General features: G+C 38.7%; 1 protein-coding gene across 1 annotated transcript in view; it reads right to left on the bottom strand.

The window, feature by feature from the left end:
* The window catches only part of LOC110836945 (protocadherin Fat 3-like), a 251,388-nt gene that overhangs the window by 169,891 nt on the left and 68,065 nt on the right, over window positions 1-13,432 (bottom strand). The window contains exons 3-5 of the mRNA XM_087360253.1: window positions 7,071-7,226; window positions 2,495-2,596; window positions 99-251 (exon numbers count right to left, since the gene is read on the bottom strand). Of these exons, the coding sequence (XP_087216379.1) occupies window positions 99-251; window positions 2,495-2,596; window positions 7,071-7,127 (312 nt within the window). The 5' untranslated portion in view covers window positions 7,128-7,226. The remainder of the gene's footprint in view (window positions 1-98; window positions 252-2,494; window positions 2,597-7,070; window positions 7,227-13,432) is intronic.

Genomic DNA, 13,432 nt, shown 5'->3' with positions numbered 1-13,432 from the left:
GAATCTTATTTTCAACACAACAGACTACATGCACTTTAATGGTGAGGAAAAAATGAGTTCCACAAAAGTCATTACAATTAATGTCACAATCAGCTTACCCTTAAATCATATTCCTGTCCTGCTGTGAACCCACGCTGTGAGTAAACAATGCCAGTTTTTGGATGGATTTTGAACTTCCCTATGCCTCGACCAGATTTGATGCTGTACTGTAGTTCCCCATTAGGGCCAATATCTTTATCATAGCCAAGGACCTGTCAAAATAATTCCATGCTTATTCTCTTGGTTTATATAATAAAAACAAATTAAAGGTTAATATTTTTAAACAAACTGTACAATGCTGAAAGTGGGTTGCTGACGTATTAGAGGTTTCATTCATAATATAAATAAGTTCTCTTTGGATGAAGCAGCAGAAATAACACACAAATGTATGCATTATCTGCAACAATATGGAAGTCATTATAATAGATAAGGAATAAATGGGCAACTCTTCTATGTTTATTTCAACAAAACTACAGAATTTTAAATTGCATCATGTACACCTTGCAATTAGATCAGCCAATAGGCTGTACAGAAATCTGTTAAAATACTGAATTAAATTTATAAGGTAATATCTTTAACATAATAATTACATTTAATCTTCTGATAGCATTTTACATTTACGCCACACACTTCTCTTTAACAATCCAATCTTTTCAATCAGAAGACAGTACATATGGGATTTGCTGTAATGAAAGTGATACTGGGACAGGTTTGTCCAAGTACCGTAACATTCTGTTAATCATTATTCCACCAGCACCACATACTCATCTAACACGATCCTGGTACAAAAGGCTCGTTTCAGACAGCAGCACTAAGGGTGTAAAGGTCTCGATCATAAGTGACTACTAATCGAGTATAGCAAATTATGGCTGGATTAGTACACATTCCAGAATAATACACATTAATGGTTATTTATATTAATACTCTGAGTTCCTTATAAAATATAGATTTAAAAGAAGAATGATGATGTATTGTGATGTCAAATACAATTTTAAACAGATATACACTGCAATAACAGCAGAAAAGATGGTATGAGAACGTAAGTTATGAAACCAGAAAACATGTTTTAACCTAACTACAAGGTTTAATGGTTAAGCTACTGCAATGAAAGCTGTGATTCACAGTTGATAAATGTTAAACTATCATAACCATTTAGAAACACTAATATAATACTTCTCATCCTGTGCAGAAGAATTCCAGTATCTGAAGCCTTTACTTTTCATTCGCTATTTTTTCAGCAACCAAATATTTTTACAGTTTACTCATACATTTTCCTACGGGCTACTACTTTCATCAGAATAAACATGTTTCCTCCAGAGAACTGTTTAATGAACACAAATAATAACAAACACGCAGGCAGACAGACATTTGCTGATGAACTGCAAAGATTCTATGAAGGAATTCTTCTGTGGCTCACAAAAATTCATGAACTGTGGTGTATAACTTTCTCCTGTCATTTTCCCTGAATTTATTGTATTGATATATAATTAATTAAAAATATTATATGTTTATTTTACATAAATTTTAATATAATCCTGCACTTAAAACATTCCAATAAATAGTGCCATAACTATTTTTCTGAAAGAAATCACGAATTAAGAAACGATTTTTACCGGTTTGGATCTTACAGCTGAATGAATCACCAAGACTGAGAACATACATGAATTTCAACATAACGATCATGTATCCAGACCCCACTTTCAGCATCCTGCATTATAAGCAACTAAAACTTAACTATCCCACTTCTATGGTACAAGTTGTAAGAACTACTCATAGTCTAACAACATACACAAAAATACACAAAACAGTAAGGAATGTGGCATTAACTACAATCAAAATCTCTATTCAGTGTGTGTTAATAAGTGCACAGGTTTGAAAATGTTGTAGTTACATCGATAAAAATCCATCGACTACTTCTGAATTATTGCAAATAAAATTGTAATGTCATCTTTCAAGAAACATATCTCCCAAAAAGATCAAAAAAAGGGACAATACGAATATTTATATAAATATTTAATAATCAATTTAAATTCAGTACCTTGGTGAATGTTTCAGAAGGGCCAAATATACTTATTTCCCCTTCAAGTACAACCCATAAATTACAAAATTCATACATAAGCTAAGCAAACATAACCTCACTTATTATGTCTGGAAGGCTGCCTACTAATATATACAGACTAGAAACCAAAAGGCATAGTAGCCAATGCTTTATAATTACACACAATAAGATGCATTATTAGTCAACACTGACTGACATTCCATATCAGAACAAAGTGCTCATTTGCATTTTTACATGCCCAAAAGCATAGCACACATATACATCCATACTCCAAACTAGCATCAAACAAAACACAAAATACAGAAAGAAAGGCAGGCACATACCATTAATAAATTTTTAAATGATGCTGTACATTGTCATACAAAGTACCCTGGCACTGATCTGTAGATTCCTTACCCTTAATATTGGTTCTCCTGATAAGGTGTCGGGATCAAAACTCTCCCAAGTGCCGTTTTCGAGAAACGTATCAACTGCTAGCTCAAGGTCCTCTGTGCCATTCTGTGTGAGGCGTAAACACAAGCTTGCTTTAAATGATATTGACAATGGTTGATGTGCATTATTAAACGGTTTATCAGAAACTTGATTTCTTCATATAATGATGATGGTCATATTATTATCATCATCTCTGGCTAGACGTCAGTTATTTGAATACAGAAATAAATATCAATTATATTACAGAATAACAAAGATAATTATATTAGTTCAATCAGATGTGAATTACAATAAATAACTGCAATGATTTCAATTGCAAATCTTGCCAAATTTTCTCTGAACAGTTCAACAAATCACTAAAAATGCTTTAACACTCAATCCAAAAAAATGAAAAATGTCCATCGTAAACCTCAATGTAATTACAAATTTTATGATAAAACAGTATACCAAACACAGCTTCTGAAAGAATTCTACTTAATTAAATTAGAAGGATCAACTGATACAAATGTTAGTTACTATACCAAACTAAATTTTAAAAAGCTTTATCACTTTTACATCAAATTACAATCGGTGAACAATGATAACTGGCAATAAACTATCCGACCAATTGTACAGGAACCATCGTCAATAACGTTTAAGGGGAATGCTTACAGAAAGTGAGAAGGTCGACAATGATGGGGTATAAAAAGTAAGGCAAGATATTACACTGCACTGATCTTATTTTTATAAGCATGACCCCTTTCTCTACTTAATGTTGATGATCTGGGCACCCAAGACTATATCAAAAGTAAAGTAAAGTAAAGTTTGTCCCACTATACGCCATACAGGCGCTTGGGGTGAGTGGAGGTGTAGCTCCTCTCTTCCTTGACCTCGGCACTAGATGGGGGTGAGTGGTCAGCATCACGCCCCGGCCGGCTTTACCCCCGGGAAATGACCCCGGTACCCACTGTAGAGGAGGCTGGAGGAAAAATCCTCTGCCCTGTCGGGGATCGAACCCCGATCGTCCAGCCCGTAGCTAGTCACTATACTAACTGAGCTATCCCGGCTCATCCAAGACTATATTGAAGACTTTAGAAACCAAAGCTTACATGAATATCAATAGTCATATAATGTAATACCTTTTAGGAAATAATGGATGTTTATTTTATTTAAAACACTCACTATGTTACCCTGGAAGCCATCTCTCTCTGATTTCCCTCAAAACATAAATCTAAATGCATAATTTAGGACATAAGGAAACATAAACCAATAGGGAATTGTTTTAAAATAATGTTTACACTGAAATAACTGATCATAATTTCTGACAAGACTCAGAAAACAGCCCAGCTTTAAGTACAGCTACATTAATGAAAATTTATTGTTTGAAGGGGCAATTTGTTCATATAAATTTTTGTTACAAGTGTTTTACACAACGAAAAATGCAAAGATATTGCATTACTTACAAATTGTTATACAAGATTTAAATTTCAACAAAATATATGCTATATAGAGGTATTCTTAACTTAATGCACACAGCATACTAATGGTGAATGTTGTTTAATTGCGTGTCCCACTGGTATTTAAATACCAGACAGTATACACAACTAGGCGCTTTACATAACATGGAAATGAAAAACGTTTAACTTTGTTATGACTCGAAACATGTAGAATAGTTAATGCATTTACTTTCTGTGATCATGAAAATTGAAAAAGTCATATTTACAATATATTTAAACTGATGGGAACAAGATACATAAAACATAAGTCTGACAAGCAGAGAAATAAATTTGACCGCCACCTTAAGAATGTCCCGCTGATAAGGTCTGGCCAGAACTAATTATAATAACATAGGTTAAACATATGACTGTTCCTACAAAATTATACTGAGATACTGAAAATGACCGGTTCTTCAGTGCCTGAGCACTGCAGGTCCCAACTTTTCGTTGGCTTGATCTATGGCGGCGCAGTCTGAGGAGTGGGCCTTCTGCCGCTTGGTCGCTGAGACAGTGGGTTCGAATCCCACTCAAGCCATGGACGTTTGTCCGCGTTTTTCTGTGTTGTGCTGTCCTGTGTACAGGTAGATGCCTTGCGACGGGCCGATCCCTCGTTCAAGGAGTCCTACCGAATGTCCATAGATCAAGCCAACGAAAACGTTGGGACCCGCAGTGCTCAGGCACTTGAATGGGTCATTCCCAGTATCAATTATGAAGAAACTACAGCAAACTTCAGGTTCATTTTTAATCTAATATAAATTACGTTAATGTAAAATAATATTTCATTCTTGGTGGAAAGTATACTTGATGAAGAGAACTTCTCAATTGAACACTCTATAACTGAAACTGTTATTTACTTTTTCCTATGCAGCTTCATCAACAAGGCACAGAAACACCCACTGCATTAGTTATTATGATGACATAAAGTAATATTTCCATCTAACTTGCATAAATGCCTCTGTCATCGCTGTACCGCTCAACAGTTGAGCCCCTTTAATGCATTTCATTTGTATCATGTGCACTAGAAACATGACAAACTCCGTGACGCCTAGACCACGGCCTTGCCCAACACAAGTTGTAAATCTGAGCACCGCCGGGAATCGAACCCGGGATCCCAGAATTACAAGCCCCCGTGGTGGTAGAGCTCTGACTAACACTGAAATAATGAACAGACAGAACTGATAACATCATGTGTAGCTCTTTAGACTTATATAAAAATCTAAAACAAATAATAAAGTAGACAATCTGCACCTAACAATCTTGTAAAGATATAAGACGATGTAAGAGTCATTTATTCCTTTTCTACAACACAAAACTAATTATACGTAGATCATTTCAATTGTAACATACTTCTTCTTAAAAAAATTAGTTTAAATATTGACAGATACTGATGCATGTTTGTTTAACTAACTACAGTTCAGCGTACATCACAATGTGCGCCACAATACCATCTACCTCATAAGACCTGGAAGAGAGTTGCAAAACCTCACAGAAGAATAAAGTACATATGTAATACATAACACCACTATTTAAATGTGTAATCTAGCACACAGACAAGAAAGACAGCATACTATGAAATATAAGATTCCAACTCAAAAAAAGACATCGTATTGTTTTATTAGCCAAGCAGATCTCGTTAACAAAGTCATTCAGTGCAATTTATTCCTAGAACTGTGAATTGAAACTGCAACACAAAAGTAAACACGATGTCAACAGCCAATGTAGTTAACTGCATAGTGAGCGGCATTACATGACGTCTTCACATAAATGACACTCAGAGTGGGTAACAATAAGTAGACAGATCAAGTCAAATGAGATAAAATGTGACATGATAAATATATGAACTATTTGTCCCAATTTCCATAGCATGCAAAAAAATTAAATTCCATATAAATCAAATGTTAAATACTGCTGTTACAAACTAGTCCTTGGACATTATGTGATTATTTATGGATATATTCAAATTATTGTCCCGCGCCGTAGCCGCGCAGTCCGAGGCATCATGCTTCGGACCAGCGATACGGAATGCGCGCTGGTTCGAGTCTCGGGGGAGAAGAAATTTTCTCATGAGATTTTCGACCAGTGTATGGGACCGGTGCCAACCCAGCATCGTGAGGAAATTGGGGAGCTACAGTGAGTAGCGTAATCCGGTCAGGAAAGCTAGCAATGGCTGGGGGTTCGTCGTGCTGACCACATGTCACCCTATATCTGGTTGGATGATCGTTCAACTCTGCTTAGGCATGTGAGCGTGAGGCCAGCAGTCAAGCTAGTCGGCTTTGGATCTCAGAGGGCTGTTATGCCACGGATTATTATTATCATTATATTCAAACTATTATTAAATACTGATGTAATGTTTAAATTGTGATGAAATTTAAACAATGAAATGGTGAGCATAAAATTTGTATCCATGCAAAGAGTGCTAACGTATGATAATATGTATGAGAAATGAAGCAAGGCCTGATATTTGATATTACATCAAACAGCGGACACAAAGAACAGATTTCCCCTTAACTGTCATACAATTCAGAATTAAACGTTATCAATTTTGACACTAACCAACAGGCAGGACCATGTCCAATGGTGAACTTTGGTTCTAGCAGTGTCGAACCTTTGGGTTATGCGAATAAATTGTAAGTAGGGTTTGAGGTTCTCACGGTGGTGAATAAAGATGGCCGCCTTCTGGATTGTAGCGCCATGTAGAAGTTTAGAAGTGCACATGATGCTACAACCCAGAAGACTGCCATCAATATATTGAAGTTTAGTTAATTTATTTTTATCAGACGCTGCAAAATAAATTACTAGTTCTTACAACTGCATTAATAATTCCCAATTGTATCGCTAAAATCATGATTATTCCGGTTACTGTTACTACACTTAAAATCTCGTATAAATCGTATAAAATTATACCAAATACAGTTAAGATTAGAATACAGACTTCTGGTTTCCGGGAAATATTTTTTAAATTTCCTTAAAGAGGTTCACTTATTTCCATAGAATCTTTGTGGATCTGAAGATATAAATACCAAATATCTGTCCTAAAATGGTAACAGTCAAAACAGGTTCCTTACCTGGAACAGAGGTTCATCTAAATTTGTAGACTCTGGAATTGTGACTTTGTAGAACATCTGTTCAAACTCTGGTGCATGATCATTTGTGTCTGCTACTGTAACTACCGCACGTGTCGTAGAAGACAGGGCAGGTGTTCCATTGTCACTCACTGTCACCTACAACAGACACGTATCAGCGTGAGAAACTACCGGCTGCAGCGCTAGATTGCTGACTCATACCGTGAGACTGATTGATATGCTGTATTACCCATTAATAAACAATAGACAACATAATTAATTAATTAACAGTCTTAAGCATGAGAGAGAGAAATAAAATCAGAGAGAGTTAAGCAAAACCAATTGCGCAGGTGACACGGTAGGAAAGTAATATTGTGCGCATGCGTAACACCACAAGCTTTAGCGGAAAACATCCGTCTTTAGTACGCGCGTTTGTCGCTTCCCGCTGCTACATTGTTCATGATCGATGAGAATCGATTATAATTCTTTAGTATTTCTAGTGTTATAAAATATTGCCTATAAATTTTACATCAAATCAGAATAAGCACGACATTTTTGGTCTACTTGTAATGTAGCAAAAGACTTCCCAAACCGCATGTTCCGCAGGCATTTACTTAACTCTGGCCGACAGCAATATATTCGGCAAAAGATTCAGTGGTGGGTTCATTCAAACACAGCCTAAACATTTAAATTCCATACGCGACGGGCAATTCTTTGACTATCTTACTAATTATTAGTTTTTCAAGAAGAAAATGTTCCTTGAATTTGTTAATGATGTCTACAATAAGCAACATCTAACAAGAAAACTGATCTTATTTTTAATGTAAAAAACGCAGGAAAGAAAGGGAATGGGTTTAAAACCACTGTTTACAGAAAAGAAAATCGCAGCCAAGTAGTTAGCACTCCTGTTTCGTGCTCGGGAGGTCTCTGGTTGTAATATCAGCTCATAGACCCGCTAACATGACCTAGAGTTTTCACGTTTTCCTCAATTTCTCCCGGCAACTGCTGGGAGTATCTTAAATTAGGCCATGGCCGCGAAAGTTTTAGTCCCAGATTCGAAGTCGGGCCCTCCTTTATCTCAGCCGAACAATCGTTATGAGGTTGTGCAAACCTGGAGATCAAAGGAAATCCCGTTTTCTTCATTAACCCGCAAGGCAGCAACAGCAGCAGCTAACAGACGAACCGAACCGAATGACATGCTCTGAACACCTGGCCTGACCTCATGGCCTGTGGCGAATGGTTTTATCAGGACATGAGGTATTCTGTGAGAGCCGGATTACAGAAAACGGCCCCGTAAGCGCCTTGCACATCTTTCAGCTGTTGACTTGCCAGGCGGAATCAAGAAAATAGTCTCCTACTCATCTCAACATTTTATTACTGTTTGTTTTCCGCAAGACGCAAGGATATTAATTGTCACTGCTCAGAATATTCGACTTGGACTATGAAAATATTAGCGGTTCCGGTCATCACTATCCCCACGCTAATGACAGGTGCAGGAATAACCGCAGGCAAAAGATCCACAAATTCTTAGCAAAGATTCCCTCTCCGACCCGCACGCGTGCGTGCAGCTACAGAGATAATATTTCCTTGAACTCGTTCGAAGTGTGTTTGTATGTTTGTGAGCTAGTATTATTCCAACCTCCAATATCAGTAAGGGCTTCTGCCTGAACTCATTCCATCTTTGCACGAAGACGAAATCTGTAGCGCATGAATGAAGAAGGGTTGACGCACGAACATAAGCAAAGTGCTCGTTGTATACACAACTAGAAGCTTTGGGCTGTACGTCTGATAATTCGCCTCGCTACACCTCATTTCTCATGCTACAGCCTGAGTTTATTATTACGGTGTACATTCATGCATAATACACAACGCAAGGCTCTACTGATTATACACAAAGAGTAGATCAAAATATGTAACGAAAAGAACCTTCAAACCATTATTCAAAAGTACACTCGAGGTCTGCAAGGTCCCAGGCCAAGTACCGCAGATAATGTTGTATCAAAAGATAGCAATAAAGTTTCAAAGTTTTCCAAATCGTGAAAGATATTGTGGAAAACTCGAAGGAAAGAGGCCACTCTGACGATCTAGGAGCAGATGACAAGATGTGGCCTAGTATTAAAACGTATTTTAAACAGTGTGGGAAAGTATGAACAGGATTTGTCCAGCTCAGGTGCTGGGGACTTGGGAACGCGGTAATAAACGTTCGAGTCAGAAACAAGAAAAGGAATTCCGTAAATAGCTGAATAACTATATATACCTTCTCATGGACTCTGCCCCATGCAGTTACTTAGGCGTAGACGTTTCTTGCTGACAATCCATGTCTTCAAGCGCTGATACAGAAAGAAAAACTTGGAACGAATTAAATTCTTGCCTTGTACATCTGTACCTCAATTCACTCGGTTTAGATTCTCCGAAACACATAAAGCTGTATCCGTATGTTGCACGTCATTTATACTAAAGGTTAGACGCGGCATATCGCGAACATAAGCCAGATATCAAAGAGATTTAGAAACAGCAAAGACTGCCACTGGAAAGAAAGGAATATCTAGCAGCTATATCAGACGTTTCAAGCGCTTCCAGCACTTTATAACTGAAGCCTGGAAAACGTTCTCCAGAAGGGATTTGTGGCCCATTTCCGGGACAGTTATTGGCTCTTTGGTTTCGACGGGTGAGGAAGAGGGTGTGTATGGAACAAAGGGCAAAGTGGAGGGTAGGATAAAGTGCGATGGAGGGCACTACTTCTCTGGTTTCATCTTTCTCTCCATCAAATCATACCACTACTGCCGCAACTAATAAAACACCAAATAATAAAATTTCGCGACCCATCTCGTGGATTTTATTCTACTTTCTTCTTTATGCTCCCATCAACAACTGTCGGCTACTTCATCATTACAAGTTTCGCTTTTATTCGCCATCTGGTAGCACTCCTTTGGCTTGAAGAATTAACAAAACTTGAACTTACTGTAAGAGCTCAAGAGTGTTATGACTGAGTAGGGTGGGCGTTTTCTGTTTTTGCGTTAATTAGAGGAGGGAAATAACGAACAGGAACGCCAAGAGCAGGCTTCCTTTGTGACGGAATTGGTTTTATTCTGCCCTCGTAACTCTGAAGTCTGGTTTCATACAGGAAGGACGTTACCGCTAACACAAAAACGTTCAGGAAATAAATTTACAGGACTTAATATTGTATGATATAACGGTAAGATCACAACTGCTTCCTTTTATTTATGCATTCCTTTAATTTAGCACGCACAGAGTCTCAATCCTAAGCAAAATTCTCATTTAAATGTCAACATATTTATATGATAAGTACAGTACGTAATGAGACAGGCTAGGCTAAGAGTCATTCACAATTACACTATCATTCGGCTTTGTATATCCATTACCAAACTGCATGCCTCAAGGTCACACCATAATCGCATACAAGTTTATACAACGATGCAACACAAACAACGGAGTCCAGGCGAATGAAGACAGCTCAGAACTTGCACCGTTGCAAAGCTAGCAACGCCGTGCGGGAAGGATGGGTAGGGGTCCGGTGTTGGTCAAATACTTCCGTGGCCTTGACGCATAAAATTTGATGTCCTTAATTAACCGAATAATCAGTAACAACATATTAACTTTCTCTCCAAACGTCGCGTTCCGTTTCATTTTCCGGGACGTTCTGGGCCCGAAGACACTTACTAAGCTTCATCACGGGTTTCTTAAAATGCACAGAGTAAATGCAGAGTTTGTATCCTAAATTCGGCAACAATCGATTCCTTCCGTAACCTTTCCAACTAATTAATCAATATTCTTCTTAACATTCGGCGGTACACCGACCGAGTTTCTGGCATCGTCGATGAATAAACCTTAAAATAAATTTATTCGGCTCACCTCGCCTTCAAGTTTAAATGGCATCAGAAATAAATAAATATATGCATGCATGGCCAACGGAGCATGCCAACAGAGCACCTGCTGTTGGGCTAGGTAACACCGTGGTAATAGAACACGTCTTAACCCCATCCCCTCTCCCGGTTCATGATACTTCCTGCTAAGAGGCACCGATACTGTCAACATGCGCGGGATTTCATTCCCAAAAAGAAAAGACGTGGTAGATGGAGAATACGTGTAGTTACCCACTATACTGACATGTATATGCTGTTAGGAGCCCCTTCTAATTCGTGACAAGGAATGTCTACAGCTTCTCCTTAGTTGTAAACTACGTACGTATACGGAGAGAAATGGGACGGGGTGTTGTCATTCATGCCTCGGCTCTCGGAAGCTCCAATGATTCAACAGCGGCCAATTACTTCACACAATCATAAGCCAACATTCGCCCGGTCACACGACCAGAAAACGAACCAACCACCCGTCCCCAACATCCCGTTGCTTGGAGGCCAATTACGGAAATAACTGCACAACGAATCGGACAACCAGAGGTTTTGTCTGCAAAATAAATAAGAGAACCAACCAATAAACAATTAGCTCCGACAGTCAACCAGTCATTCAATTATTATTTTACCCCCCCCCCCCTTAAATATTTTTATTTAGTCAGTCGGTCAATCAATTTCTAGACCACCAAATGCTTCAGTTAACCATTCAAGTGAGACACAATAAAGGATAATGGACTATTAAATCCACACAATCAGCACTCCGTAAGTCAGCAAAACATTTCGTCAGTTTACTAGTCATTCCTATGAGCTACCCAGTCACATAAACAAACAACCACTCCCTTAGTTAGTTATATCAGCAATTCAGGAACTGATAAGTCAGCTATCAGTCAACAATACAATCACTCAGTCAGCCAAAGGACTAGTCTCAGAAAGCAGTAGATTAAAAGACAGTCAAGTAAGAATGGAAGAGACTGTATAATTAAAACAGGAAGAAAGCCGATTCCCTATCCAGCTGAAGCACCTTCTTTCCATATGTGTGAACTCTGGGAGACAAATCCTGTCTGCCTGACAGGCAGAGCTAATGCCACCCCCATCCCAACATCCTCCGGTAGCTTACAAAAATACCGACCGCGCTTACTTAAAACCTCTGACGTTAGAAATAAGTGATGTTGAGGGTTCACTTCTCATTCAGTTAGGCCGACCCTGCCACTTAATCTTTAAAGCGAAGAGGGCAATATGAATGCGCAGACACACGCCGTTCTCTCCCTTGATCTTACAACAAGCTGACATTATTTCCTCAACAACGAATCTAATGAAATACTGTACACAGTATTGTTCAAACAGGATCTACTGTGCCAGAAGCGTCAAACTGAAGAATGGCTCGCTGTCTTGCAGGAGGAGTTCAGGTATTCACGGCAGTGTAAGCTTAAACAGTGACCTGTCTTCTGGATCATTACGTCATGTAGTCCGCTGATTTCACACAACCGGAACAGTACATTCTACGGCCAGATGGGATGGCACGAAAGACCTCGGCCAGAATAGCTAGTATCCGGACCAAGATTTGAACCCGGGACTTCTCGAATATGAAGGAATTCAAACCACTCGACCTAACAATCAGCGGTGACTTGTATAAATCGCAAAGTTCTAGTTATGCCCCAAAATCCCCGTCCCTCATATGTTCAAATATTGTCCCTGCCAGCCCGGTTTCCTGTAATTCCATTTTAACATCGCCTGTCAATGGTCAAGAGCCCTCACTTTGAGAAGTAACTAATTGTGAGTCACAAAATACTCAAAGTGCAACAGATTCTTTGAAAATGTATGCACGGCAAAGAAAATTCCCTACCCAAGGCAGGCCTTACAACTATCGTGGTGATATTAGGCCTGTTTATAACCCGAGTGTTCTTTTTCTGGGTCGTGAGGATCCAATACACAGTGAAATGGGCGTGGCGCGGACAACAACCGCTGTCACTGTTATAATAAACAATGCACACCGATAAATACAAATGCATAAACCTTATCTAGTTACCCAACTAAGATGACTGTGTTAATTATACCGTAAGCATATTAACATACTATCGATAACAAAACTAATTTAACAGATAGTGTACCTGAAGGAACTGGAATGTGAACACTGACGTCACATTTTGAGGCAGCAGGGGCTTCATATCAAAGGAAAGGGTCACATACTGCCTTAAAAAGCACCGCGTGTGCTCCCTGACAAAATAGGCCCCAAGTGTTCAACAAACACGCCATTTCCTTCAGGATAAGAGCGGGACCTATGTTACAGAGAGCACAGCGACTCTACAAACATTTTTTGAAGACGAATGGACCATTAGCTGGATGCTGTGGTCACTAAAGTGCTACTCAGGGCCCTTGGAGAGGAGTGTATGGACTCGAATTTCATAACGGATATTCGTACATGTGGCTTCATATGTCTCGAAGGACAGCAATGTTCAAAGCCACAACTGGCTATAATATAATGCTTCTGTGATA

This window comes from Zootermopsis nevadensis, unplaced genomic scaffold, assembly GCF_977971745.1.
Source record: "Zootermopsis nevadensis isolate Lab colony 2312 unplaced genomic scaffold, Znev_1.0 Znev_ptg000040l, whole genome shotgun sequence".
NCBI lineage: Eukaryota > Metazoa > Arthropoda > Insecta > Blattodea > Termopsidae > Zootermopsis > Zootermopsis nevadensis.
The sequence above is the reverse complement of the archived record's forward strand: the minus strand, read 5'-3'. Positions and strand labels throughout refer to the sequence as shown.